Source organism: Penicillium canariense (assembly GCF_028826845.1).
Source record: "Penicillium canariense strain IBT 26290 chromosome Unknown utg000004l_segment0_segment0, whole genome shotgun sequence".
Taxonomy (NCBI): Eukaryota; Fungi; Ascomycota; class Eurotiomycetes; order Eurotiales; family Aspergillaceae; genus Penicillium; species Penicillium canariense.
The window spans coordinates 2,242,667-2,269,080 of record NW_026622731.1 but is presented as its reverse complement, the minus strand read 5'-3'; the positions used below and the strand labels follow the sequence as shown (position 1 = coordinate 2,269,080).

Sequence of the window (26,414 nt, the reverse complement as noted above, 5' to 3'; positions counted from 1 at the left end):
TAATATAGAATGGCTCTAGTACTTCAATCTGATGGTGTATTTTCTTATGTTCAATTCCAATCTCTGCCGTGCTGTTGCCAGCCATAGATAGCTACGGTCTACCCTAGCCTGGTGCAGGGTACGCGCCCCGCCGGGGGTATTTTCCCTTGACCGGCGTAAAGTGTCCTTGTCCTCTTCTTGATTGGCCTCTCCGCTTCGGCTTTTTGATGCTCAATGGCCGTCAATATCCCGAGGGCCTTGTGCAGAGCACGCTCACAACCGTTCTGCACAGCGTGGGCTTTGAATTCTCCGACCTATTCCGGCCATCGGAGCCGGTTATGCACACCGCGCTCGCTCCTGAGATCACTCCAATCCTCCTGCTCGGGCCCCAACACCCGCACTAGAGACTCTAGAGAACCATCTCGAAGACCATTAGCCCACCTCCATCGTCACACCCTCCATACCCTGCCCATCCGAGCAATGAGTTCATCCAGCCCCACAACAGAAGTTCAACCCCGCTTCCAGCAGCTCTTCACCGGGCTCGAAAAGCGCTTCCAGTCGACCACTCTGGGCAGCGACAAGTGGTACATCCTGGCCATTACTACGCTAGCAGCCGGCCCTGACCCGGAGTGCGCAGACCAGCTCTACCTGCATCTCTGCTCGCAACCAGGCAACTCCGCCCCTTCCGAGCGGCAGGCACTTGTTCGGCGTCTGCGCGAGGCCCTCTTCAAAGCTGTTCCTATAGTCGGAGTGTGCAGGCCTCTTGAGGCCATTTTGTCCATCGGCAAGGTCGAGCGTGAAGAGGACAAAGACTACACATTTACCCGCGAGGGCTGGCAATGTGACCAGGCCAACCACGACCGCGGCGCGGCGTGGATGCAGAAGCTGTATGCGCAGAACACCAGCGGAACGCTGAATCTGTTTGCGGCGCATAAGGACTTCTCGTGGTTGTCTGAGGATATTACCTACGGCTTGTTCCTGTCGGATCGCCAGGTTTTGGATGATGTTGATACACAACTTGTTGTCCTGCCTGGGATTATGAGCCAGAATCTGCCGAATGAGACGCACTGGCACATTCGAGGAACTCGACGTCTCGGGCTGCCGAAGGAGGAGGTGCAGGTTATTTGGGACTGTGTGCAGCTTGTGGCGCAATTCTTCGATGTTAAGTTGAATAAGGTGCCTACAGTTGAGCAGGTCGAGTACGATGTTTAGACCTCAAAATGATAACAATACATTCGTATGAAACGCCAGTTGATAGCCTTCTAGCCAATTTTCTAGACACGCTACATCCATCTTCCAACATCAATGTGCATCTTCATCCGCCTACCCAATTCACTACTGTGTCCTTCTTTCCGTACCATTTCTTCCGGGGCCGAGGCCTTTCCAGTGCTAGACTGGCGTTTCTATGATACCGCCTCATTAATTTTTTGCCAATGAATTATCGCTGCTGCGGGACGTGATGCGAGTGCAGGAATATATCGGGCGTATGGCACGAAAAAGCGATACGGCACTACACGCAATTGTGGCATTTCCTATTTCCATTTGCTCACGCAATGGAACAGCACTCTCTTCCTAGAACCAAGAACCAAAACACTCAAATTGGCTAGAAAGAATGATGAAGAAAGTCGATAGGAAAATAGCATACCTATGTTGACTATCCATAGATCGAGGCCACCGATAACGACCGATAAGGTGCAAAAAGTTCGCAAGCGGCCGAGGGGCGGCCGAGCAAGTTAAAAGGTCTTCCCCTCCGCTTCTCCCTTCACAGCACCGCAGAAACCGAAGAAATCATGGGAAAACGCAAGCAGGACCTCGGCGATGTGCCAATGGGTGGCACTCAGCCTGAAGACTCTGATTCCGACGACGTGAGATTCCCTGCTGCGCATCCCCACTGCCATTGACAGGTACTAAATCCCCCGCAGGACGTTGACATGGTCAATGTCGACTTCGAATGGTTTGACCCGCAGCCCACGGTCGATTTCCACGGCCTCAAGAACCTCCTTCGCCAGCTGTTCGACAATGATGCCCAGATCTTTGATATGTCCGCGCTGGCCGATCTGATCTTGTCGCAACCGCTGCTCGGCTCTACGGTGAAGGTCGACGGCAATGAGTCGGATCCCTATGCGTTCTTGTCTGTCCTGAACTTGCAGGAGCACAAGGTATTTCCCATATTCTTTTTTTACGACTGTTTGCGTGGAACTAACAGACTGCTGTAGGACAAACCTGTCATTCAGGACCTGATCAAGTACCTCCAGGGCAAAGCCGCCTCGAACCCGGCTCTCTCCCCCCTCAGCGAGCTCCTTTCCCAGACCCACGTGCCGCCAATTGGCCTCATTTTGACCGAGCGCCTCATCAACATGCCCTCCGAAATCATCCCGCCCATGTACAACATGCTGCTGGAGGAGATTGCCTGGGCCATTCAGGACAAGGAGCCATACAACTTCTCGCACTATCTGATCATCTCGAAGAACTACGAGGAGATCGAGTCGAAGCTCGATCTCGAGGAGTCGCGGCCGCAGAAGAAAAAGAAGAAGGGCGGCGAGGCTTCCCAGCGGTTCTTCTTCCACCCCGAGGACGAGGTGCTGGAGCGGAATGCGCTGTGCACGGGTACGATCGAGTACACTCACAAGCAGGATGAAGGCCACGCGGACTCGAAGCGGGCCTTCCAGGAGCTGGGTATCCGCACCAAAGGCAGCTTGACCCTGATCGATGGCGCCAAATTCGAGGATGCGGTTAAGGCTGTTACGGAGTACTTGAAGCCACCTGGCATGTGAAGTGTTTTTCGTCGTTTCATTCATGTCCCATTCACGAAATATTCCATATGTTGGTTTCTTCTCTTTTTTGCTTTAGTACCCCGGCGCTCTCCCGTCAGCGAACATGCTTTATAGAGATCCATATAAAGAATCAAAAGTTCATAACTTCATGATAAGCCCTCTTCACTCCCATTGAGTGCCCTTCAGGCGCTGCATGAGGTATTCGACTTCGACCACCTTGGTCAGTGGGATAACACATTCCTGTAGTTGAGAGGAGTTAGCGACATGTGGCTCCAAAGCTTCCCAGCCGAAGGAATTCTCTCCCTACCTTATACATAGCTACCACAGCATCAATGTTGATCTTGGAACCCTTCTCGTCGGGGAAAGCAGGATCGGTGCCGTATGTCTTAGCCTTAAGGCCTAGACGCTCCAGAACCTTCTTCTCAACTTGAGCATTTGTGATGGCAGCATCAATACCCTCACGGTCCCCCGAACGGATCAAGCGCACGAAAGTCTCCGGGTCTTTCTGGAACTTGGACTCGGCAACGAGCTTGCCAAAATGAATGCGGCGCGACAGCGCCTGCAAGCAGGAGACATCGCACGTCGCGGCCGAGCCGTAATTCTCCTGTGTCTCGCCACGATCCTCCCGACCGAACTGCGGGCAGACCGCGGGAAGGATCTCCTTGATGTACCGCTCCTTGATCACGTCGTTGACGTTCACATCGTTCTCGTGTAGGATGTGTGGGTAGGATAGAGGCTGCAGAATCGGTTCTTCGAGCACATCGGGGAAGAAGGGGTATTCGTCGGGTGATTGGTAGCGGCGCACGCGCGACTGTAACCGTTCCTGCTCGCGCAGCAGGTAGTCCATCAGACTATGCTCGCTGTTGGGGATTTTGACGCCGCCGGGGACATAGATGGTTTTGTTGAGCGGGAATTGAACCCGTTCGATCAGATGGAAGGTGATTGTGTCCTCCAGGCGGCTGAAGACCTGGAATATTAGCAGCGGTTCACATGACGACTCGGTGATGGTGCGCAGTGGTGTACAGCAGGGAGCAGAGGAGGATTATAGCTGTTTGTGGTGGTGGTGGTGGAAAGTTTTGTGGCGTGCGTGTGTTGCCGCGGGGCGCGGGGAATAGAAGGAATGGAAGGGAGATTGACTGGGGTACTGAAGACAAATTGAGAGTACTCACATCAGCTGGAAACGGATGTTGGCAAGGTCCAATGCCTTGGAGGCATCGGACAGATCAATGGCAGTGTCCATGGCGGGGTGGTGAGTTGGGAGAAGAAGAAGTGACTGTTCGGCCTGCGAAGTCGGAGTCGCTTTCTCGGACGGAGCCCCAGCCCACCGGTCCTATTAATGTGACACGGGGGAAGCCAGAAGCTCTGTTCCTTCATCCTATTGGGATCAAACTACCTGCGGCGTATTCGTCGTATTCAATTATCCGAGTAATTCCATCGGTGAATCTCTGCTATGCCGTTTGTTGCGCCTCCATCGGGTATTCGGTACTCGGCCTGTACCGAGCTCAGCGGATGGGGATGACGAGCACACCCGTACCAACTAGGTACCGGTACAAAATCAGCAAAAGGGGCAACCTTGTAGTATCCTCGCTAGCATTTAGATTCAGGTGCAGAAACTAGGGCTCCAACTGACTCGTCGACTGAGGTCCATTCTGGTCTCAACCTGTCGTAAAAGTACGGTACTAGGCGTACCCGGGGAACGCGGTAATTCATCGCGTGGACACATGACGATTCTCTCTCTTGCAACCTCCGAACCCTCCGTTTCTCCAACCGCGTATGGGTTTTGGTTGAGCCCCCAAGACTATCTCCGGGCATGGAGAACCACCGCCGCGATGACTCGCCATCCGGCCTCTCAGATATTGTCGAGGGCGATGGCCTCTTAGGCACCGGCCTGACAGTAAGCTTTTTCCGGCACTTCCCATGCCAAACCCCTCTCCCTCGACCCGCGCCCGCTAACCGGCCGCGCCATGATGATAGACACGGCATCTCGAGGCATTTGGGCGAAAGGTCACGTCAACCGCAGGGCACTTGATCGGACCGACCGACCAGACCCACGGCGCCCATTATCACAATGCGATGAGCGGCATCCACCGCGAGCTGCGCCGGCCGTCGGCGCAGCGGAAGCTCTTTTCCTTAACCCAGACCACCGCGACCGATCTGGTACGATCCAAGCTGTCGACCACCGAAATCCAGTCGCGTGCCCTTTCCTCCCTTCCGGACGACCTTCTCGCCAACATCCCCGAAGATTCCAGCTCCTACTCCCTCTTCCAAGGCTTCCAGGCGTCTCTCCCTGAAGAAGAACATGGACATAAGAAACACCGGAGGCGCGGCTCCAAGACCCAGAAGGCTTTGAGGGACAGTCAGAAGAGCGGGGGTTTAACAGCAGGCCCTGCTGGACTGAAGGAAGAACGGGACGCACTGGGTCGCCGGTTGGATATGATGGGTGTCCGAAAGAACATGTGCAGTGCCGAAATACACGAGATCGACAATAAGATCGCCAATTTGCACAAAATGCGCCAGATTGTGCTCGATCGACTAGCCGGGTTAGAGATGGACGAAGCGGCAATGGAAGTGGAACGTGGGTTGAGCCCATCTGACACATTGATGAGAGAGCGAGCCCTTCTAACATGAGCCATACAGTTACGGAACTCGATAATAAGCTGGAGGATCTACAGGGAGACGAGACACTTGAGACATCTGCTGCGGCCGAAACCCCCCAATCTTCCGAAGCCCAGGACGACTCCATTGTATCGTCCGGTGATCCTGCCATGGATGCGTCGTTTATGTCCGAATCGATATATGAGAGACTGCCGAGCTCGTCCCCGAAAAGTCTACGACACCGATCTATCCGTAAACGGTCGATGCCGATCCTCCATGAACACTTCGCGCCAGGATCCCTGATTAAAGAGATCGAAGCACACACTGATATGGTCACGGCCATTGATTTCGACTATCCGTTCGGCACTATGGTCAGCGCAGCGCTGGACGATACGGTGCGGGTTTGGGATATGAATGTTGGCCGCTGTCTAGGATTGTTAGAGGGACACCATGCCTCGGTCCGATGCTTGCAAGTGGAAGACAACATCGTCGCGACGGGATCCATGGATGCGTCCGTTCGGCTATGGGATTTGAGTCGTGCTCGGCCCGCGAGTCGCGATAACCGTTTAAACAAGCACGAGCGTGACGGGCAAGATGACGCAGATGAACATTCCTCGCAAATGCCACCATCTTCAAACTTGGAGGACTGCCATGTCTTCTCGCTGGAGGCGCATGTTGATGAGGTGACTGCTCTGCACTTCAAGGGCGACACGCTCATCTCTGGATCCGCAGACAAGACCCTACGACAATGGGATCTGAACAAGGGACGCTGTGTTCAGACATTGGACATTCTCTGGGCGGCAACTCAGTCCTCTTCGTCCATGTCTGGAGATGGAAACTGGCGCCCGTCTGGTCGTCTTCCAGACGCCTCTGCCGACTTTGTGGGGGCCGTGCAATGCTTCGATGCCGCTCTGGCTTGCGGAACCGCGGATGGCATGGTCCGTCTATGGGATCTTCGTAGTGGCCAAGTACATCGCAGTCTAGTGGGCCACACCGGGCCCGTCACCTGCCTGCAATTTGATGACATGCATCTGGTGACGGGCAGTCTTGACCGCAGTATTCGGGTAAGCTTCAGTCTCAATTCTGGCGCAAACGAACCATCTAACTCGGAAACAGATTTGGGATCTGCGTACCGGCTCCATATATGATGCCTACGCCTACGACAGGCCCATCACCAGCATGATGTTCGACTCCAAGCGCATTGTGGCCGCCGCCGGCGATAGTGTGGTCAAGGTCTACGACAAGGCCGATGGCCACCATTGGGACTGCGGCGCCGGCGTTGGAACTGCCGACGACGGACCATTCCCCGCGACGGTTGAGCGCGTGCGCCTTAAGGACGGGTACCTCGTTGAGGGGCGTAAAGACGGCACCATGGCCGCCTGGACCTGTTAAAGCACCGAATGCTTGGTCTAGCGCCGACGGTAACCTTCCCCTTCTCCTGCACCTCCTTTGTGCACTCTTGCTGGGGGCTTGTCCTCGCTCTCCTCCCCCTTTGTCCTCTGCGCCCGTTGTATAGTATTACACCCCATGTCTAGAGCGTCGGAATGTAGCGAGCTGGCGCACTTGGAGTGGCAGGACCATGATATCAACTGCCCTTATTCTATACGTACAGTAGCATGTTGCACCCCAATCAAACCCATTGGACCTCGTTCATTTCTTTCACGACTTGACACTCGACAGTCAAGGTTCGAAGTTGCCAAGACGCCACCGCGCTTCTTCGTAAATCATAAAGAAACGTAAAATAAGCAGTCTGAACCCACTGCCCGCAGACTGGAGAAGCAAAGGAATCGTTGGATTAGGAAGAAGGCGTAGAGTTTGTGGCGAGGGACAAAGAGGTCGACGAGGGAAAATTAAAAGAGAGTCTTGAGCCCGCTTGCCGCGTCGAGGCCGAGATTCTTCGCAACTCCAACTGGCTGGGTCGCCGTTCCACCCGAACTCTTCTTCCCCTCCCACTTCTTACGTCTTTTGCTCCAGTTCTGCGCTCGAGAAGATCGGTCGAAATTATTACTGTGCAGTGTGGCAGTACAGCGTCTTGGCTCCTGCGATCATCGTCCAGTTGCGGGCTCCACACCCCTTTAGCCCGCGAGCCGCAGTCACGTTCCGTCGCGTGTCTGCGCGTCTCGCTCTCTGCCAGTCTGGGGTCGCGATCTACAGATAAACCCTACAACGGCTGCGCGTTGAACTGAACTTGGACATTTTATTCTCCATTATCTGTAAGTGCCGATGAACTTCCGTCACTTCCAACTCCCGGGCACCCCGTATCCCGGCGTTCCCTTGACACCCATCCTCGAGAGTGGTGCCTTTCGGAGCCCCCCTCTGGAGGCTATACCTCCCCACCCAGGATCTCAACATGTACAAACCCAATTGGGCCTGTATCTCACAACTCCATGCTTCTAGATCCTTTGTCTCGGCATTTCACACAGAATCACTCTCCGTCTCCAGTGTGGGATATTCCAGTGATCGTCACTCCGTGACTGCGGAAGGTACGTGTTTGATTCTGTGTTGTTTCCCTGCTATTTGATCCGAGCATGCATACTGGCTTCCTTGGACGATTGTGTGTTACATCTGCCTTGATCGAGTTTGTGGATATCCTCGAGCAGGTTCCCCCCCACTAGCAAGCGCCTGGTGGTCTATGTTGCTTGCCAGATCTTGCTGTTCCCAGATCGCTCAGATCACCTTTTCGTATACCTCCTTGCATGTTTTCCTTCTTGGTCCTTTTACGTTCCTACTCTTTCCCATGAAGCTGGCTCCCTCTAGTTCAAAGCTCAGGTTGGAAGTCCTCGAGGAGCATCGAAACTAACACACTTCACTTAGATGTCCGTCAGACGTACACGTCGCCGTCAGAAAGGCTATGCCATTGAGCCAGAAGATGACGATGCCGTTGAGACTTTACTGGATCTAGTGCCAGGGCCAACTCTGCCCGCGGTTCCCATTGCAAATTCATGGAATTATGGCGCTACATCAGGCACAGGCCTCCCTCGAAAGATGGCTTTGCAGCCTGCTATGGATGCTAGTCGAATGGCTAAGAGAATTAACGCTGGTCTTGATATGGCACAGACACGATCCGCCAGCCCTCCTTCTGGGAGGATCGGACCAGGCATCACTGAGCGCCCCAAGACTCGTGCACGACGAACTACTGCCAAGAACTTTGCTCCAACTCCCCGACAGTCCAAACGGGAGCCGACCCCGGATCAGAATCAGCTTATGCAGTCGCTGCGCGATGCAACGCCGGCCGGAGATGATAATACCCAGCGGTCTGATGCTACGCCGCCACCCCCTGTCCCTCAACCAGTATCCACAGACTCCAGTCCCGATGCTGAGCCGCCTCTACCCCGCCACCTGTCAGTAATGTCAAACGAGCCAATCTATCCCTCGCCGCTGCAGCGACCTGGAGATCACAATAATGATGATGTTGTGCAGAGCACACCGGATCGTCACAGCTCGGTTGACAATGCCTCTGAGGTGTCTTGGAATCTAGAGCGTGATATCCATGAAGACGACTTGCAACGAACGAGACCAAGCAAATATCGCGGGGAACCCCACGGTCAAAATATCACCAAGCCTCCCCGACGCCCTTCAGGCCTAGCCATTGTCCAGGAGACGATTGAGGAGGAGGAGGAGGAGGAGGAGGAGGAGGAGGAAGCAGAAGAAGAGCCAATTCCGGAACTGGCAAAAGAGACCGCACCAGTACTCGAGGCTGCTTCTGCGCAGGCTTCACAGTCGTGGACCGCGCCGGCGCGGACCATCATCCCGCAGTTCTTTCGCTCTAGGGACGTCTCAACGAGTCCTACTCCCTCAGCCTCCTCCGGGAAGGATCTAGTTCAACGGCGGTCACCATCTAAGTCATCAACGCGAGGTATGCGCGGCATCAAAAAAGACAACTGGATTCGAGCAACTGTTGCCCTACTCATGTCACTGGGCCTTGTCTTTGCTTTCCTGTTCCGGCATGAGATCCTCCAGAGCGACATCGTTGAGAGGATCCGCTGGTCCTTCCAATTCAACGATTCTTCAATGGACTTCTCATCTAATATGACCGACTCTGCAGCCTTCAACAGCCTTCGAAGCCAGTTGAACAAGGTGAACTCGCAAGTGTCATCCATGTCGCGCGAACTGATCTCGATACGCTCCGACTATAGCAACCTTCCACGCCCTACCTACATCGCAGATCCCGGCGTGATTCCCGGCGTGGTTGCTAAGCCGGTCCACAAAGTTAATTTTCTGTCGCCGGGAATGGGGGCTCTTGTTGACCCTCGGCCACACAACACTGCCCCAACTGCCGGCCGCAAGCAGTCGTGGTACAAGCGTCCCTTCGTTGCCATGTTTGGCCGCAAGGCTGGTGTGCGGGCCCCCTTGGGCCCCATGGCTGCTCTGACGCCCTGGCAAGACGTCGGGGACTGCTGGTGCAGCACCCCTCGCAACGGCGTCTCCCAGCTCTCCGTGCTTCTGCAGTACCCCATCGTCCCAGAAGAGCTTGTCGTTGAACATATCCCCCTCGGCGCGACTCTTGACCCTTGGGCCGCCCCCAAGGATATCGAAATCTGGGCTCATTTTGGGATTTTCCCCACCGATGCGGACTTGAAAGTGCCCAGCTATTGGAAAGTCTTCCTCCCCTGGAATTCCATTCCACCAGCACCGTCAATCCCACCCCGACTCCGGCCCGTGGCCCAAGGTGGACTGACACCCCACACCAACAAGGAGGACCACCTCTACCCGGTGACCGAGAAGACCCTTCACGAAGTGGTGATGGAGACCCTGCGCAGAGCCAACCGTGGCGAGCGCGAGAGCGAGTACTCGGATGATCCCAATCTTGGCTATCATTTCTACCGTATCGGCCAGATGAGATACGTCGTCGGCGACGAAAATCATATACAGTCTTTCTCGCTCACCGGCACCATGGACATCCCGAATCTTCGCGTGGATCGGGTGGTGTTCCGGATGAAGTCGAATTGGGGCTCAAATCATACCTGCATCTACCGTCTCAAGCTGCATGGGCATCGTTGAGTTTGGGTCCGGGTATAGATAAATTTCCGCTTCTGCGTCCGCGAAGGTCCTGCTTTTTTTCCGGCCTCTTCGTGGTTCCTTTCCTTCCATGCGGGGCTTTTATTTACGATTTCTCATCTATTTGTTCAGGCTGGGTTTGGAAGATGGGGAGTTCGTTCATTTCTTGCTTCTCCCGGGTCTTCTGCTCTGCGGTGATACCTTGCATTTAGCGCGTTGCATGGCGTTGATGACGGCGTTCGAGGAACTTGGGCTAGTAAATTTGCAATCAAGTTAATTGTCACTTCATCTTCGTTCGCTGTAGGGGGCCTCGCTGAACTTCTATTGATATAGAGAGGTCCCCTTAGTCGTGTTGGGTTCATTGCTCAAGTCGATAGTCAGACCAAGAAGCTCGCTTGACTGCTTAGAGTTTAGTTCAAAGGTTAAACGTAATACTAGGAAGGAGAATCATGGCTACAGCAAAGGAAATCAAAAGCCCCTGTAGCCGCGCGCACTGGCCGGGCCACGCCCGATGTGATAGGAGCAAATGATGTGATACGCCCCCGCCAACGTGAGAACCCAACAGAAGACATCGAACGAGTTCGACTGAATCTACATACATTCCCTACTTCTGCAGATTCTAAATTTATGGCGTCTGACGGCCCCGCAAACTACCAAATCCATACTGTGGATGTCAACACCAGCAATGACTACTTCGGTGGTTCTTTTCGCTGGTCTGAGGCGCCTCCTTACAAACCCCAAACCATGGAAGAAGCCCAGGGTCACATCGACTATCTCTATGAATCAGGAGTCCCTTTCTTCTCCAAGGAAATGATTCGCGCTGTCTTTGAGCAGTGCCAACGCAAGCCGGCTCGGGGTGAGTTGATCTACGTTAAAGGCGTGGACGGGGCGACAGTCGAGTTTGTGAGCAAGACTGGGGAAATCAAAAAGAGGACGAGTGCGGACGGTGTCTCACTTGAATATTTACTGTATGTCCCTCTTTCTATCTACCTGCAGTCGCTGTGGTGCTAGCCGAGGCGGATCACGATGAGCAGGCTCGATCCGGTCATCTCGTACGACTGTCGAGCTCATCTGAAGCACCGCCTCTGGTGGACCGGCCTGCCGGGCCGCCCGCCATTCTGTAGCCTCACGATCCAGCATCCGTCCCTGGAATTCAAGGCAGGCAGCAACGAGCCCGTGGTTCACTGGCCCACCCAGCCCCGTGAAGAGGTCGCCCAGGCGTTCCAGGGCCATTTCCAAGATTGGCAAGAGACCGAGGTGTGCCAGCAGCTCAAGCAGGTTCTTCACCGGCATGCGGCGACCCATCGGATCACCAAAGTCGTGGGACTTGCCTTGAGTGCCATGTCCATTCGCGTCGATGATTGTCCGCGGTCGTATATCCAGCACGCATTGCTGCTCACGCTGCGGAACTGGCTGGCCGAGCGAGATGGGACAGAGGTGACATGCTACGCCCAAGATCCCGGCTATCGGTCGGTTGACAAAGAGGTTTTGCGGGCACACAATATTCAGGTGATCGATGACCCCCAGGCATGGCTCGAAATCGACGATCAGTCGGTTGTGTTCTCGGTGGCCCCTAATGTGCCCGTCAAGGAGATTGTGGCTGACATTGCTCGGCCGGGTATTATCATATGGGAGCGGGTCGGGTTTGAAGATGCCGATCAAGAGGGGAAGACTTCCAGGTGAGCATTTCTTGCCTGTCTGCGTAGACTCGGGCTGATCACCAGCATAGTACAGATCCGAGTTCGCCCCGAGTGCGGGCGATGCTTGAGGGCTATGAGCTGTTTGACTTTGGGGCTGAGGACGACCCGAATTTCTGCCGGACGGTGATGTATATTCGACGGCACCAAGGATAAGCTAGGAGATTAATTGGAGATTAATTCAGACTGAAAAGGGTTCCGGGGAGTCTACTTTTCTCAGTTCGATTCGGTCGTTGCAAACTCGAGGTATGGAAGTAATTTATATTATGGCCTGGAAAATCGGGCCGCGACTCCCGGTCGAAGGTGGGGAAATGGCCGAGTTGGGGAGGATGCGGCTGCCACACCGTTCGTATCAGAGGCAAGAGGAGGGGTTCAGAAGAATATAGTTGTGGATGTTGGCGATAGCAGATCACTTTCATCTGTCTTCTGTCTTCTCCTCCCCTTTCCTTTCACTCCCTTCTCTTCCTCTCCCTTCTTTGTAACCCTCCGACCTGTAGATCTCCACCTACCCCACCGAACATGACGAAGGCGGAAGACACTGGGCCTCACCTTCCCGGGACCTTCTCCTCCCTCGGTCACGCGCCTTTCGTGCAGCCATCCTCGTACCTTCGCCCTCCAATGGCCTCCCACTCCGAGAGACCAATCGATCGGGAAGAGCGACAAGGCCTGGTGAGTCGCCCGCTCCTTTTCTTTTCTCAATCGGTTGCCCCCCCAAAGCGTTTTTGTCCAGCACCCCTCCCAACTTGAGTCCCTAGGAATTCTTCGCGACCCCCCTCTACAGATCTGGCGGCCACAAGCGCGGGGATCAGGGGACCAGGGGACCAGGGGAACCGACGAAGCAAACCTGGGGATTGCCGCGGAGATAATCGGGGCCCCTGGAATTGCAATCCTCCCCCAGTTCGGGGCGGCTCACATCCAGATCTTGACTAATGCAGCGTCGAACAGCGTGCCATTCGCAACTTCCTCAAGGTCCGCACCAGCTACGACGTCCTCCCCCTCAGCTTCCGCCTCATCATCTTCGACACCTCTCTTTCCGTCAAGGAGAGCTTGAATATCCTCATCCAAAATGGCATGTGGCGCCCCCACGCCCTCCCGGCGAACCATCCCTCCGAGAGACTCGAGAAAGAGACATCCGCTGACTGGAAAGGCAATCGGGAAGTACAGGCATCGTTTCAGCCCCGCTGTGGGACTCTAAAGCGTCCAAGTTTGCCGGTCTTCTGACCACCTCCGACTACATCAACGTGATTCAATACTATTTCCAGAACCCGGCCGCACTCGACCAGATCGACCAGTTCCGGCTAGATAGCTTGCGTGGTGCGTGCTTCTCGTTGATTTCCCCAGCCTGTTCCGGTGACTCAAATCCTAACGCAACGGGGATACCTGCAGAGGTAGAAAAGGCACTGGGTGTCGCGCCGCCCGAAACCGTCTCCATTGATCCCGAACGCCCGCTTTATGAAGCCTGCCGGCGCATGCTCGAGTCCCGCGCTCGCCGTATTCCCCTCGTCACGAACGACAGCCAGACCGACCGCTCCCACGTCCTCAGCGTCATCACCCAATACCGTATCCTGAAATTCGTGGCCGTCAATGTGAACGACACCCAGAAGCTGCGCCGCCCGCTGGGGGAGCTGTTACTCGGGACATATAACAATATCGCCACGGCGTCGATGGACACGCCTGTCATTGACGTGATTCACATCCTGGTCGAGCGCAGCATATCTAGTGTGCCGATTTTGAATTCCGAGGGTATGCCTATATCCCCAGGGTCCTCCTTTTCATCCCAAGGTGTTCCCAGCCAATGCTAAGAGCGTCAACTATCTAGGTGTTGTCTACAATGTGTTCGAATCAGTCGATGTCATTGCGCTCATCCGCGGTGGGGTCTATGATGATTTGAGTCTTACCGTGGGGGAGGTGCTGAAGAAGCGCTCACCGGTATGTCCTGCGGTCCCCAAACGATGTGCTATGCGATGGCGCACTAACTCAGCCCCAAGGAATTCCCCGGCATTTATACCTGCTCGCTAAACGACGGACTGGACACGATCTTCGACACGATCCGCAAATCCCGAGTTCACCGTTTAGTGGTTGTGGATGAGCACTTCAAGCTCAAGGGGGTGATCACCCTCAGTGATATTCTCCACTACATCCTCCTCGAAGGAGAAAATGACGAAGTATGATCTTATTCGGCTGGAAGCCTCTGTCGACCGCGCTTATACATATCCTCTTATTGCATGACCGGCGTTTTTGTTTTTTTAATTGTTCGTATTTTCGTGGAAGGCTCCTGGCGCTTCATGGCCTTGAGCCTCCCTTCGAGGATTTTTGGCCATCCCTGTTAGCTCTTTATCTTGATCCACTTTTGGGCTTCTGATGAATGTACAAAGGTAATTACATGGCCTCCATACTTTGGTTCTTTTGCGTGCCAAAGACCGAGGCTGGGCGCTTGGGCAGAAATAGATTTCCTTGACAAGTCGCCCTCTCCTCTTCATTCTCCACTCTGCACTTTCTCTCCAGATATCCGATTATTGATCATCATGGCTCTTCGTTCGCCTCTCTTTCTGCGGCAGGAGCAGCTGCGCAGGTTATCTCCACCCCAGACTGACATAGAAACAGCGAGTAGAGCGCACTTTCCTTTTGCTGGGCACATTCCGGAGAACAAGCTGTTTGGCTTCGCACCTTCATCGTATCTCGTGTTTCAACACCTACAATGACTTAACCCCAAAGCATTATTGATGGTTACATCCCGCCTAGTACCCAGCATGACGCTTTTCCGAACGTTCTTCCGATCACACAAGTCAGAGGCAGACGGAACAAGTCGGCCCCGTCGCACTTGGCCTCGGTTGCGCCGTTCACAGTCGGCTGCAGTCGTGCTTGATGCCCATCTCCAACTACTCACACCAACTGCAGATGCGAGTCCGGTTCAGACTGGAAGTGACGAAACAGATTCTGCTGCGAGCGAACGCCCTGCCGTTGCCAGTACTCGTGCCGGGCAGCAGTCCTCTGGCCACGACAACCTGACTCGGACAGAAGATAACGACGCAGCTGCCGCCGAACCTTCTCACAAGAGCAACGACTCTAATGAGCTCTCACGATTCCCGCAAGGTTCCAAGCGCCTGAAAACCTTTGTAAATCGGCTCCGACCCCGCAAATCCTATGGGCCGAGTTGTGTCTCAGAGAGTCTCCAACCTACTGGACTGCAAGATGGCAGAGAGAATGCCAACACGGATCCCGTCAAGGAAGACCCTTTTTCTCAAACGCAATCTACCGTTGACGCAGGGGCCCAGGAGCAGAACCGAAGTGTGAGTGCTCGAACCGTCCAGTCTGAAGAATCGAACCACACCACCATTACTGTCTGCCGGCATCCCTCTCGGCATATTCCACTGCCCGTGCAAGAGCTCGGTGAGGACTGGTTTGTGGAAGGTTTTATGACCTATGGTAAGCATAGTCGGGAGACCACACATTTATCAGAGGCATCGGACCCTTTTTCCGATGGAAAGATCGCGGATGCTCATCGTCGATCACACACATCCTCTCGCTGCAGTGACGACCCGGTCCAGAGAAAATCTGAGGCCACGCAGCGATCGAAGAGACGCAGCCAAGCTGAGACTTCTCATCACACTGTGGCTAAATCCCACAGCGAACATAGTTCCCACAACTCTCATTCTTCCCACCCTGCCTCGACTGCTTTGAGAGACCCCTCTAGCAGCAGTCAGTCGAGTCGAAGTAGCCGCATGAGTCGGCTTGACCCGACCCGGGCGAGAGAAGCTTTCAACACAGGAGCAGTTCAGTTCAACCCCCTGCTGTTCATCCCGTCTGGTGACGCTGCAACTACTGAAGGTAAGGAGCGGGCACTGTTATAGCTGCATTTTGTGAGGCCGGGATCTGACCGTTTCTTGCAGCTGAGGAGAAGCCCACTCGTGTGGTTGACAATACCCTCGAGCGCCGACGTCGATTTCTCGGTCGAATTCACCCAGTGCAATCCCACCTGACACTGGGAAGTGCTACCCCGACCCCGACGCCAGCTCCCAAGCTACGACGAACGAAGACATTCGCGAGCTTGGTCCGCCGCCCTGAACCGATGACTTCTTTGCGGGGGAAGTCTATCGAAACGATTGCCCGCCTTGGGGGATACAGTTTCATCGTCTTACCTCCCGATCTGGCCCCCTGTCCATTGCAACTGCCAGCCAGTATAGTGGCAACAGTTGTATACCTGCGAAGATTTGGTTGGTGCTCATCGTTTCCCTCAACGTCATGGCATGGCCTACTAATCACGGGGTCTTTGCAGGAGTCGGTGCCCGGGCCGCCGACTTATTTGTTGAGCCGGGCAATGTCAAGAAAGCTATCCGCCTGTACGAGTGTTTCGCAAGGCATGTCCTAATAGCAGCGAAGGATGAACCTAGGATCGCACTGACCATGCGCGTGATTGCCATGCCCATTTGGGAGAACGAGGAGGAAGGGACTCCGATACTCAGTACAGCCTGGGTTCTGAAAGCGATATTGGCTGGATTGCCTGGCGGGATCCTCGGCTCTGCACAGCTCTACAAGACCCTGAAGGACATCTACCATACGGAAAGCGTTCATACTGCGGCCCGCACCCGGCTCATCGCCCTCGCGATTGTCGCATTGACCAGTGAGATGCAGTGCGCCCTCATCTGCGCCGTATTTGGGCTTCTTACTGCACTCCTTCAATCGACTGAAAGGGACGAGCCCCGGCCAGCCGGGACTCCGGTCCGACCGGTGGCAAGCATGTCGAAGGCCGACAGACTGGTACGGGTATTTGGACCGCTGTTGACTGGGAGTGGGCCGCGCGACCAGACTGTGCAGCCGAACGTGACAGAAGAGGTGGAGCGGGAGATCGCCGAGGAGCGCGTGGCGGGGATGTTAGTCGAGCACTGGCGCGGCATTAGCCACCAGCTGCGGGCGTGGACGAGTGGGTACCATTCGAGCGAGAGTAAACGGGAGTGAATGGGGGAATGGGGGCCATGGGTGAACGAGTGACTGGGCGACTGGGGATCATCCTACCGTGTTGGAATCTTTTCTTTTGTCTCTTCTGTTTTGTCTTGCCGGTCTACCTTTCTGGTTTGATGCCTTTGTTCCGGTTTAGCTGTTTCGGCGTTATTTTTTCAGCTAGCACACCAGTCGCGGCCTCCCTCTTAATTATTATGATATCCCATGCTGCTCCGCCTGCCCTCTAACCCGTGAGAACCTGCACCCGGGTACGGTATATATTCAAGATCGGCGGGTCGCGATCACTTGCGGGCTAGAACGTTGTATACTTCCAGGGCCCGGCGGGTCTCCACACCAAACCCTGTTTCTCGTCCGGAAGTGGATGGCCAACGACTGGGCGGCTTGAGATCCCGTTAGCTGGTTAACCTGTCAGCCCGTTTCGAAGGCTTCTTTGTGATCGGCCGCCTTTCCTTGCCCACTTCCTGGTAACTCTTGAGGTGATGTCAAAGACCCCCCCTCTCTTCCCCTCACACCAACTGGGACCGAACTAGCCCACTCCAAGCTACGAGAAACCACTAGAAACGCGGGATGGCCTTGGATTCCAGGTTTCCACTTCCCAGTTCCCTCGTTCCCTAGTGCCACTCGAGTGTATCTTGCACGATCAACAGCTAGGGTGGACCTTGGCCCCGGTGTTTGTCATGGCTGCTCTCCCCCCATCCGCTAGACCTCGGAAGGGCCCGCTAAGCAGTTTTCCAAGTATAACCTGTAATCCGGAATATTCCAATTGGGAATGGACGTATAAATCATGGTCTATACCCTGCCGCACCCTCCCTCTGGGCTTTGTCGCGGTTCGCTTGGCGGTCCTGGGTCCTCAACACGATCTCTGGCACCGCACTCTTTCACTCCCATCAGCCCATCCGGCTCTATCACACTTGCTCGACCCTGGCTCTGTCCCACTCACACCAACCCCAAGCCACCAAATCGCTCGGCAGCTTCTGGACGGGTATTCGCCCGGATCTGCTGGACCGCTGGAAGTCCTGTCCGACCGTGGCTCCAGCCGGTCGACCGACACCTGTCTTCGCTTCTTCAGGCACCGGCCAGTCTGACGACCGCGGTTCCCCTCTTTTCCCTACCCATCCTGGAACGCGATCCTGCTGGTCTGGACGCCGTAGACTTTGTGGTTGACGGGCCGTCTTATTATCCCGTACCAGAAGCTCGAAGCTGGACCTGAGGGAGCTCTACGTTGCACAGCTCCAAACCTACCGCGATTCCTATTGCTACTAGTGGTAGCCATCTAGCTTCGTTGGTGCTCCGCAGCTTCACCCATTGCAGCTTCCACAGTCTACGGACACCACCTTCCACTTTCCGCAAGAGAGGACGCGGCTGCCATCTGCTCTTCCTTGGCTTCATCCTGGCGACTGCGCCTGCCCCTCCCCCGACTTGAACTTGCCATGTCCACTCGCAACGGGAATCCTCCGCCTCTGCCCTCCGGCTTGCCAGTCGCGGATCCCATCGGCGCCATCGGCGCATCCCCCTTCGCAGCAGCCAACACCTTCTCAGGCGAGTTCTTGGGCCTCGCAATTCCAGACGACGATCAACTCTGGGGCCTCAGCCCTGTTTCACCAATCATGGGCACCGGTGGCTGGGACACCAAAGCCGACGCCGCGGCCTTCGCCAGCTCCGCGCTAGAGCGCGACCTCAAGAATGCCCAGGTCCGCAACGGCCAGCCCACACCTCCACCCTACGATGACCAGCACGGGCGTGACACCTCCAGCCTCGAGGCGGAGCCGGCCAGCAAGCGCCGCCGTGCCCGTGAGTCTCAAACCGCCGCCGCCAGCCTGAGCCCGGATCTGGACGACTGTCCGCGGCACCAGCAGCCCGCTGCGCGGGCCAAGTTCCTCGAGCGCAACAGGCTCGCTGCCAGCAAGTGCCGGCAGAAGAAGAAAGAGCATACACAGCAACTAGAGTTTCGGTACAAAGAGCAATCCGAGAAGCGGGAGCGACTGGTGAGCGAAATAGCGCGGCTGCGCTCGGAGATCCTCAGCCTGAAGAACGAGGTCCTGAAGCATGCCCAGTGTGGCGACGAGCCGATCAAGCTGCATCTCGCGCAGATGGTGAAGAAGATTACCGATACGGATGGCCCGCCACCGGCGCCCGTTGACCCGCCCATGCACCTGCCTGAGCATGTCCCAGCGTCGCCGTCCGATGCGCCCACGCCGACCCCGGCTACTTGTACGGCGCCGGCACTTTCATTTGGCTTTGATGATGCGCTGCAACTGGAGCCTGCGGCGGTGGCGGCTGCGGAGGCGTTCGAGCAGCAGTTGCGTCGGGACTCGGAGGTTTCGCTGGTTTCTGAGTCCTCGTATGCCTTCTCGGCAGACGATACCTTTGACGACCTAATCAATGTGTAACGCATCAATGCGCGTCCTTGTGAGGTGTTGTTATGATAGCTGACTGGGATGTCGCCTGGGTTGGGCTGGTGTGGTTTGGTTTCTCTATGTGGAGCAGCAGGTCTGTCATCGCGGCGTTGGTTGGGCAATCGGGTCATTCAAAAGCGCGGCCTGGATCTCTGAGTGTCTATTGTTCCCTTGTACTCTCAAGTGCGATCCGGCTTTTTCCACCGAGGGCTGGAGGGTGTCTGGCGTTGGCTCGCGTGTGTTTATGACTTTTTCGAACAGCTGTTTTTCTATCTGATGCAGGCTGTGACGGTCCTTTCTGGTTTTTTGCTTTTGTGTCTCGTGTTTATCATTGGGGGGAATGCTTTGTACTTGGCCGGTGGCTCTTCTTTCTTGGTTCTGGGTGGATGGCATGTCGTCTTTCTTTAGCCCCACCTAAGGCAGTTACGCACGTCACGATACCTAACTTATCAAAGTCCCTTCCAGCTAGGGTTTTCTTACCCTAGCTGTCGTCGCTCTACTTTTAGCCACCAGGTTCGTTGTTTGTATGAACCCCCTTTTTGGATTATCTTTGGGAAATACCAGATATCCCAAATAGCTGCGAGCATATGCGACTTGTGCTGTATATCTCCTGTAGAACTCGTAACACCCATTCGTCTCCAGAATACCAGGGCCCAAGGCATATTGGCCATCTGGGGACCAAAAGATGTTCCTTACAGTAGATACGAACGAATTCAAGAAAATAATCATTGAGCTAATGACCAGGTATAAGAAAGCAAACTATTCATCGGCAAAAGGAGCTTATTCAGTTCTTGGACCCGGTCAACACTGGTGACAATTGGTTAACGGAGGGGAACCCTCTACATGCATCGGACAGGCCGAACTACATCACAAATCGTCACAAGTAGAATCAAGGCCATCTCGTCACAGAGAAAATATACCGAGAAAGATCTATTTATATCGGGAAATGAGTGTATTCTTAGACTTGGAATCTCTGGTATATGTTCATGGATTTTCGGCCTGGGGAACGAACAAATGATCTCCTCGTGCTGATATTAGGACGTCCCGTGCACGAAGGTGTGTACGGTCTCATCGTTTAAACATTTAAATGTTCAAATAGGGACATTTATCATCCGCCAGCGTAATGTTCTCATCGGGGCCCGATTCCCCGCTGCGAATGGAACTTGGCTTTCCTTGGCTGAGATCGTAGTGTCGCGTCTTCAGAAGGAGTGATATTATGGAAAGTGATTAGACTGGTCGTTACGGCGATGATACAATGCTCTCATTCTCAAATGTCTAATTGTACAGTATAATTTCGTTTAGAACCGAGAACATTCCAGCCGGTACAATAAACCTGATGCCAAGCCCGGATTCTTCGACGGAATCAAGCCCGTCCGGCGGTTGACTCCTCAACATGCATCGGGTTCTTCTTAGCTTATCCAGACCTAACAGACTCTGTGGCATCAAAGTGCCGGTTTTGTCGCTGGCCATGGTTGTCATGGCCCTCAGGCTCAACATGCAGCGTCGCGCCCTTCCAGCCCTCCTCGGTATCAGGATCAACCCCGTCAAACATCTCATTGATCTCCTCGAGGGTCTTTCCGGCGGTCTCTTTGAGGCAGAGTAATGTGAACGCGACGATAAGAATGTCCAGTAAGCCGAACAGCAGGAATGTAGCCCAGCCAATCCCGGCCATGATATAAGGAGTCGAGAAACTCCAAATGAAATTGAAGAGCCACTGTGAGCCCACTCCAAATGCAACGCCGGGTTCACGGATGCGTGTCGGAAAGATCTCACTTGTGCACGGCCAAGGCAGCGGACCCCAGCTGAAGTTGTAGGCGATGATATCAAGGTATATCAGAGCCACAGTTGCAATGCCGGCGGATGTAACTACGCCGTCATGCGGCGGGTACTGCTTGACCACGGCGGCGGTGGCGAGCATGCACACGGCCATGCAAGCCGCTCCGCTGGCCAGCAACGGGCGGCGCCCGAACCGGTCGGACATGAAAAGCACGAAGATGAGACAAGCAACCACCTTGATGGCGCCAAAGATGCCGGTCAGCAGCAAGTTCTTGTCACCTGGTCCGACAAGCAGTGAGAAGAACTGTGGACCAAAATAGGCCAACGCCGTCGAGCCGGTCGACTGCTGCGCCAGAAACAGCCCGCCACCGATAAGCAACCGATGCAGGTTGGGCCATTCGAGGAGCTCACGCGGACGGAAGCCAGCCGTCGCATGACGCTCCTCTTCAAGGCCGCGCCGCATATCTTCAAACTCCTGGCTCACAGCAGGGCTATCGCCAGCCCGAATCCAGACCATGCTGCGCCAGGCCTTGGCTGGCTCGCCATGGGCCAAAAGCCAGCGTACGCTCTCGTCGAGCGAGAGCATGCCCAAGCCCATCAGCGCACCGGGAACAAGTTGCAGGCCAATGGGTATTTGCCATTGCCTAGCGCTGCTGGGCATTGCCTTGACGCCGTAGTCAATCCAGTAAGATACTAGGATGCCAATCGTGTACGTCAGCTGATAGCAGCTGCCAAGCTGGCCACGGATCTCCTTGGGGCTCATCTCGGACATGTAGATCGGAATGACGGTTGCAGACCCGCCAATCCCCAGTCCACATATCACTCGCCCAACATAAAACGCTGGAAGTGAGTGGGTTTCAATGACTTCGAGCACGACACCGATGCAAAAGACCACCGAGCTAACCATCATGGCGATACGTCGCCCATACCGGTTCGTCAACGGCCAGACGACGAAGCATCCGGCTAGTGCGCCAGCCTGCTGGATACCGACAGCGATGGAGCTCACACGGGTCTTCTGTGCGGCAGTAAATTCAAAGGAGTCCTGAAACGACTCGAAGGTGAGGACACCACCTGGAATGGATTAGAATGACATGGACAATATAATTAAGGGACGGGGAGACATACCAATGACGCCGGAATCATACCCGAATAACGCACCACCACAACACAGCACCGCTGCCAACCAATAAGTGCGCCATCGGGCTTGAGACAGCCTCCGCATTTCCATAGGAGAATAATCCTGACCTTCACGCTCCGATTGATGATCTTGAAGCTCTGGCTGTTGCGGAAGCTGCGAATACGAAACGAATGAGGTAGAAATACCGTTCCACCAGCTTGATATACCGGTCCACCAAGACGAGATGATCGACTCCGAAGGAGCAGCGGATGACGAGGCGAGCTGGGTGGGGGTGGTTCTTGATATAGAGCCCCGGACTACATGGTCGGACATAGTCGCGGGGAAAGGTAGAAAAGAACGAGAACTAGACATAGAAGCCAACTAGGGTAGGGACTGGATACGGCCGGTTCGAAGCTGCCAGATTGGGAGGGAACCAGCTGTTTCGGGATGTATTGATCTCCGGATTTGCAGCGCATTATGTCATGGACTACCGACAGCCGACGCGCAACCCAGTGGGGAGATCACGCCATGCGTACAGAGCGGACTGACATGATGCATGAATGCCAGAAATCCGGGGGGGAGGGAATAGAGTGCAGACAACGGTCAGGAACCAGGGTGCAAGCGAAACAGGACGCGGAACAGGACGAGCATCCCCAAGCGTCCCGCGATCCGGTGAGTGTATCGCGTACGTCCCGAGCGTACTGGCTCCTGAAGTGTGGGGATAAGCTTCCCCCACATGTAGTATGGTAATATTACAGCCGATGACGCGGCAACCACGAATTGCCCTCGTCTCCACCGCATCCACATTGCTGGCTCTATCGCAGCCGACTGCCGACTAGCGATTGATAGCTTGATAGCAGCCGAGCACGAAATGCAATTCCACGGTGGTGCTATATGCACCTATATAGACAGGAAAATGTCTGCCTGGTGGGGCCTTTCCTATCTGGGCTGCCGCCGCTTTACGAGGGCGCTCAGGCTCAGAATCAGTGAGTAGATGTCAGCACGGGCTCGGGCTCAGTGAGCATGCTCTAGTTCGGTCACGTGTATGATGACTAATCCGCGGCGTGCTCAGTGAGCGAAAGTGCGTGCTCCGGGATTGCTCAGTGAGTGCTCAGTGAGTGCTCAGTGATACCTTAGTAATGCTCAGTGGGCACCCCTGATTTGTTTAACTCAATCTAGACCTTACCCAATAGAGACAGGCCCCACAGGGCTATTTATTCTGTGATAGTTAGTGCGTTGACGATATTTAGGCTGCCCTCGTTTTCTAGAGGAACCCTTGCCTCCAAAATCATGTGTTATGTCTATCAGGCGCAAAGAAGACGGCGAAGGCCATCCGATTAGGGATAGTCTAATAAAAGTTTCCTGTCTTTTTCCAGTACAGCGGGCGACTCGAGCTCGAAGTCTTAGCTATATAAGGACACTATGTCCCTATAAACCAGCTCTCTTATCATCTCATCTAAATCCTTCTATTTTATTAAGCTGCTTCTACAGCCAGCATTCGAGCAAGGTTTATAGTAATAGAGCGAATAGACTTCTTCGTTAGACGCGATAAGATAATTTGTAACGCATAACAGAACGATAGACTGCGCCAAAAACCGCAAAACCGCAAAACCGCAAAAAACCAAACCGCAATTGGGGGGTTTTTGGGGCCAATTCTAGAAACCGCAATGGTTCTTGGGGCCCCAATGGTTTTTAAAGCGGGGCTAAAATATCACGTGGATAATATTCTATCGATATTTATTGGCTATATCTTAATTACTAAGCTATTTTAACTAAGTTAGTTTATAACTAGTTATTATGCAGTTTTATGTAATTTTATGTAAAAATGGTTTTTGATGGTTCCCCAATAGGGAACCGCAATGGTTTATGGTTTGGTTTGGTTTTTGGTTTTAAAAACCGCAACCATTGCGGTTTGGTTTTTGGGGGCAAGGTTTGCCCCCAATTGCGGTTTTTGGCGCAGTCTACAGAACGATAGACGGAGATCGCCTAATGGGGCCTGTTTATATAAGCCCTCTATAAGATAGTTACTAGAGCTGTAACGGATTTACTATTGTCAGGGTAAAAAGCCTGTTGATCAGGTAAAGAATCGATGGCGAATAGATAATGAAACAATTTTGATGCAGTTCAACCGTTCTTCCTTTCAAAGACTGAATCTTGACGATTCAGATTGAAAGGAAACGGGGCACTCTCTTTTATTAGGGAATAACGATACAGAGTGATGATAAAGAATGACATAACCACTTTTAATATCAACGCTTCCCCATATCAGACTAATAGGCAATCCTTCACACTTAGCATCGTCGGCGGGGACTCGGGAATAGCTTTAGGCTCAGAATCGGACAGCAAATTAGGCTGTAAGGAAGCTATTGTAAAAAGCAATAGAATGCGAGAGAAATAGGTGGAAAAATGGGAGGTTTGAAGGTGTAAACAACAATTATTTTGGATTTCTTATTAGGTACTATAGTAGTACGCGAGTGACTTATTTTTACTAGCAATTTACATAGTAATTGGAGGTACCTAGGGTGTGATATACATGCAGGGTAGTGGTAGCAATAAAATAAAAGTTCGATGATGAAAGCGGTGAGAAAGGCGGTCAGTTGATACCTGACTTTTCAGGCAGGGAGTGGTGTCAGCATCCAAAGGGTGGTCTCTGTATCAATCCCTATATTCAAAGCACTTGCGTGTTGAGGAATACAAAGTAGAAGTTTTCAATTAAACTCGTCTATCCTGGTATCCCAAGACTTTCTATAATCATCATTTTGCACATATCCGAGATCATGTTCTGGGTTAAAATATAGAGATCGCTCAGCCGTAGCCGTTTTTTCGGCCATCCAGCCCCGTAGCCTGCTGATATCACGGCAGGTATGCAAGACATCAAAATTTCCAACCTCGGAATTCACACTTTCAAAGTACATAACAGGCACCGGTGTCAAATCCATGTGGCATTGAATACTTTGACGTATGTGGTTTAGACAATGGTCTGAAAAGAGAAAGGGTTTAGCTCGAAGTTCTCTTATAGGAGGTCAGGGAAACAAAAACCACATACCACCATGTATTCTGTCTCCACGGGGTAAATTGACTAAACTGGCATTATAGTAATATTCGCTGTCAAGAAGTTTTCGAATGTAATTCTGGAACCATCAGTCATTTTCTCAATTCAATTTAACAAAAGAGAGAATGTTGCTGACCACACAGTGCAAAGTATGAAGGACATCCGGTCTGCACACCTTTTCCATTAGCTCTGACAGGAAATACTCAAACTCGAATTCAAGTTCCTAGATAACTGCAGGATGCAAGGTTTACTCACCCGACATTTGTAGGATATAAGAGAGGTTTCAATGACTCTCGATCTAATGCTTCCGACTCCTGGATAGTCGTGCCGACTTGAAAATGCTCTAAATCAAGAATTAGATCGGAAAAGATCGCTCAAACCAAAGTCCTACAAGGAACTCACTCCCAATAAGTTCATGCCACGCTTGATCCACCTCTGGGCCAGGCTCTCCAAAATATCGCACGCCATCAGGGCCTAAGTCAATATAAAGGTGACCGGTATCGTTGTAACTCAATGTTCCACTGAATCGAACTTTTGTGATGCTTATAGTTGACCGAAATGGCTCTTTGAAAAAGTGAAATAATCAGTAAGAAGGGGGTGCCAGTCTTTTGTTACGGATTCTACAGATCTTGAGAACTAACCGAACTCCGTCCCAAACCCAACTTCGTATGTGTCATTTTGTAATTTTATATGACTGAATATCTGAAGTCCCAGAAGAATGCCGGTTGAGATGATCCAAGGAAGAGGGTGCAAAAAGAAACAGACCCATCCACCCCTTTTCCTACTATATGTAGTGGTTTCGTCCGAAAGTCCGAGGCCTGCACTGGGAATCTTTTGGTATCTAAAAGACATAGTTTAACATGGATGAGTTCGATGTTAGTAGCAATGAGTAGTATATCGGCAAGATCCGTATGAGAAGCGATATATGCACATGTGAGTTCTGTTTATTGTCTACATGTATGGGGTTGCACAAAACTTGAATGCGAAGAGTCCAATATCGAGTAACTAACCCAAGTCACGTAAATTACGTGAGCCATCAGTCCATGACTCGGTACACGTTAGTGTGTCGAA

The 26,414-nt window shown here is 53.4% G+C and overlaps 11 protein-coding genes across 11 annotated transcripts; 9 read left to right on the top strand and 2 right to left on the bottom strand.

The window, feature by feature from the left end:
* Positions 1–459: 459 nt before the first annotated feature.
* On the top strand, positions 460–1,191 carry N7482_007136 (uncharacterized protein; the record flags this gene model as incomplete). Its single annotated transcript, XM_056689261.1, has 1 exon — positions 460–1,191. The coding sequence occupies one exon, from the start codon at positions 460–462 to the stop codon at positions 1,189–1,191; it is 732 nt and encodes a 243-aa protein (XP_056541690.1).
* A 578-nt stretch (positions 1,192–1,769) lies between these two features.
* Positions 1,770–2,753, top strand: N7482_007135 (protein-transporting protein BCP1; the record flags this gene model as incomplete). The annotated part of the gene is made up of 3 exons (XM_056689260.1): positions 1,770–1,844; positions 1,902–2,138; positions 2,196–2,753. 3 exons carry the CDS (start codon positions 1,770–1,772, stop codon positions 2,751–2,753), a joined length of 870 nt encoding a protein of 289 aa, XP_056541689.1.
* A 162-nt stretch (positions 2,754–2,915) lies between these two features.
* N7482_007134 (chorismate mutase ARO7) lies at positions 2,916–3,993 on the bottom strand (the record flags this gene model as incomplete). The annotated part of the gene is made up of 3 exons (XM_056689259.1): positions 2,916–2,993; positions 3,061–3,712; positions 3,923–3,993. The coding sequence occupies 3 exons, from the start codon at positions 3,991–3,993 to the stop codon at positions 2,916–2,918; spliced, it is 801 nt and encodes a 266-aa protein (XP_056541688.1).
* A 570-nt stretch (positions 3,994–4,563) lies between these two features.
* On the top strand, positions 4,564–6,740 carry mdv1 (uncharacterized protein; the record flags this gene model as incomplete). The annotated part of the gene is made up of 4 exons (XM_056689258.1): positions 4,564–4,647; positions 4,728–5,328; positions 5,391–6,412; positions 6,465–6,740. The coding sequence occupies 4 exons, from the start codon at positions 4,564–4,566 to the stop codon at positions 6,738–6,740; spliced, it is 1,983 nt and encodes a 660-aa protein (XP_056541687.1).
* Positions 6,741–8,162: 1,422 nt separating this feature from the next.
* N7482_007132 (uncharacterized protein) lies at positions 8,163–10,349 on the top strand (the record flags this gene model as incomplete). Its single annotated transcript, XM_056689257.1, has 1 exon — positions 8,163–10,349. One exon carries the CDS (start codon positions 8,163–8,165, stop codon positions 10,347–10,349), a length of 2,187 nt encoding a protein of 728 aa, XP_056541686.1.
* A 624-nt stretch (positions 10,350–10,973) lies between these two features.
* On the top strand, positions 10,974–12,199 carry N7482_007131 (SRR1 family protein; the record flags this gene model as incomplete). The annotated part of the gene is made up of 3 exons (XM_056689256.1): positions 10,974–11,314; positions 11,381–12,025; positions 12,076–12,199. The coding sequence occupies 3 exons, from the start codon at positions 10,974–10,976 to the stop codon at positions 12,197–12,199; spliced, it is 1,110 nt and encodes a 369-aa protein (XP_056541685.1).
* A 363-nt stretch (positions 12,200–12,562) lies between these two features.
* Positions 12,563–14,214, top strand: snf4 (AMP-activated serine/threonine-protein kinase regulatory subunit SNF4; the record flags this gene model as incomplete). Its single annotated transcript, XM_056689255.1, has 6 exons — positions 12,563–12,712; positions 12,774–12,940; positions 12,979–13,201; positions 13,249–13,786; positions 13,863–13,972; positions 14,032–14,214. 6 exons carry the CDS (start codon positions 12,563–12,565, stop codon positions 14,212–14,214), a joined length of 1,371 nt encoding a protein of 456 aa, XP_056541684.1.
* Positions 14,215–14,793: 579 nt separating this feature from the next.
* Positions 14,794–16,999, top strand: N7482_007129 (uncharacterized protein; the record flags this gene model as incomplete). Its single annotated transcript, XM_056689254.1, has 3 exons — positions 14,794–15,871; positions 15,934–16,257; positions 16,320–16,999. The coding sequence occupies 3 exons, from the start codon at positions 14,794–14,796 to the stop codon at positions 16,997–16,999; spliced, it is 2,082 nt and encodes a 693-aa protein (XP_056541683.1).
* A 787-nt stretch (positions 17,000–17,786) lies between these two features.
* On the top strand, positions 17,787–18,212 carry N7482_007128 (uncharacterized protein; the record flags this gene model as incomplete). The annotated part of the gene is made up of 1 exon (XM_056689253.1): positions 17,787–18,212. One exon carries the CDS (start codon positions 17,787–17,789, stop codon positions 18,210–18,212), a length of 426 nt encoding a protein of 141 aa, XP_056541682.1.
* Positions 18,213–18,432: 220 nt separating this feature from the next.
* atfB (bZIP transcription factor atfB) lies at positions 18,433–19,392 on the top strand (the record flags this gene model as incomplete). Its single annotated transcript, XM_056689252.1, has 1 exon — positions 18,433–19,392. The coding sequence occupies one exon, from the start codon at positions 18,433–18,435 to the stop codon at positions 19,390–19,392; it is 960 nt and encodes a 319-aa protein (XP_056541681.1).
* Positions 19,393–20,812: 1,420 nt separating this feature from the next.
* Positions 20,813–22,624, bottom strand: N7482_007126 (sugar porter family MFS transporter; the record flags this gene model as incomplete). The annotated part of the gene is made up of 2 exons (XM_056689251.1): positions 20,813–22,245; positions 22,300–22,624. The coding sequence occupies 2 exons, from the start codon at positions 22,622–22,624 to the stop codon at positions 20,813–20,815; spliced, it is 1,758 nt and encodes a 585-aa protein (XP_056541680.1).
* Positions 22,625–26,414: the final 3,790 nt, after the last annotated feature.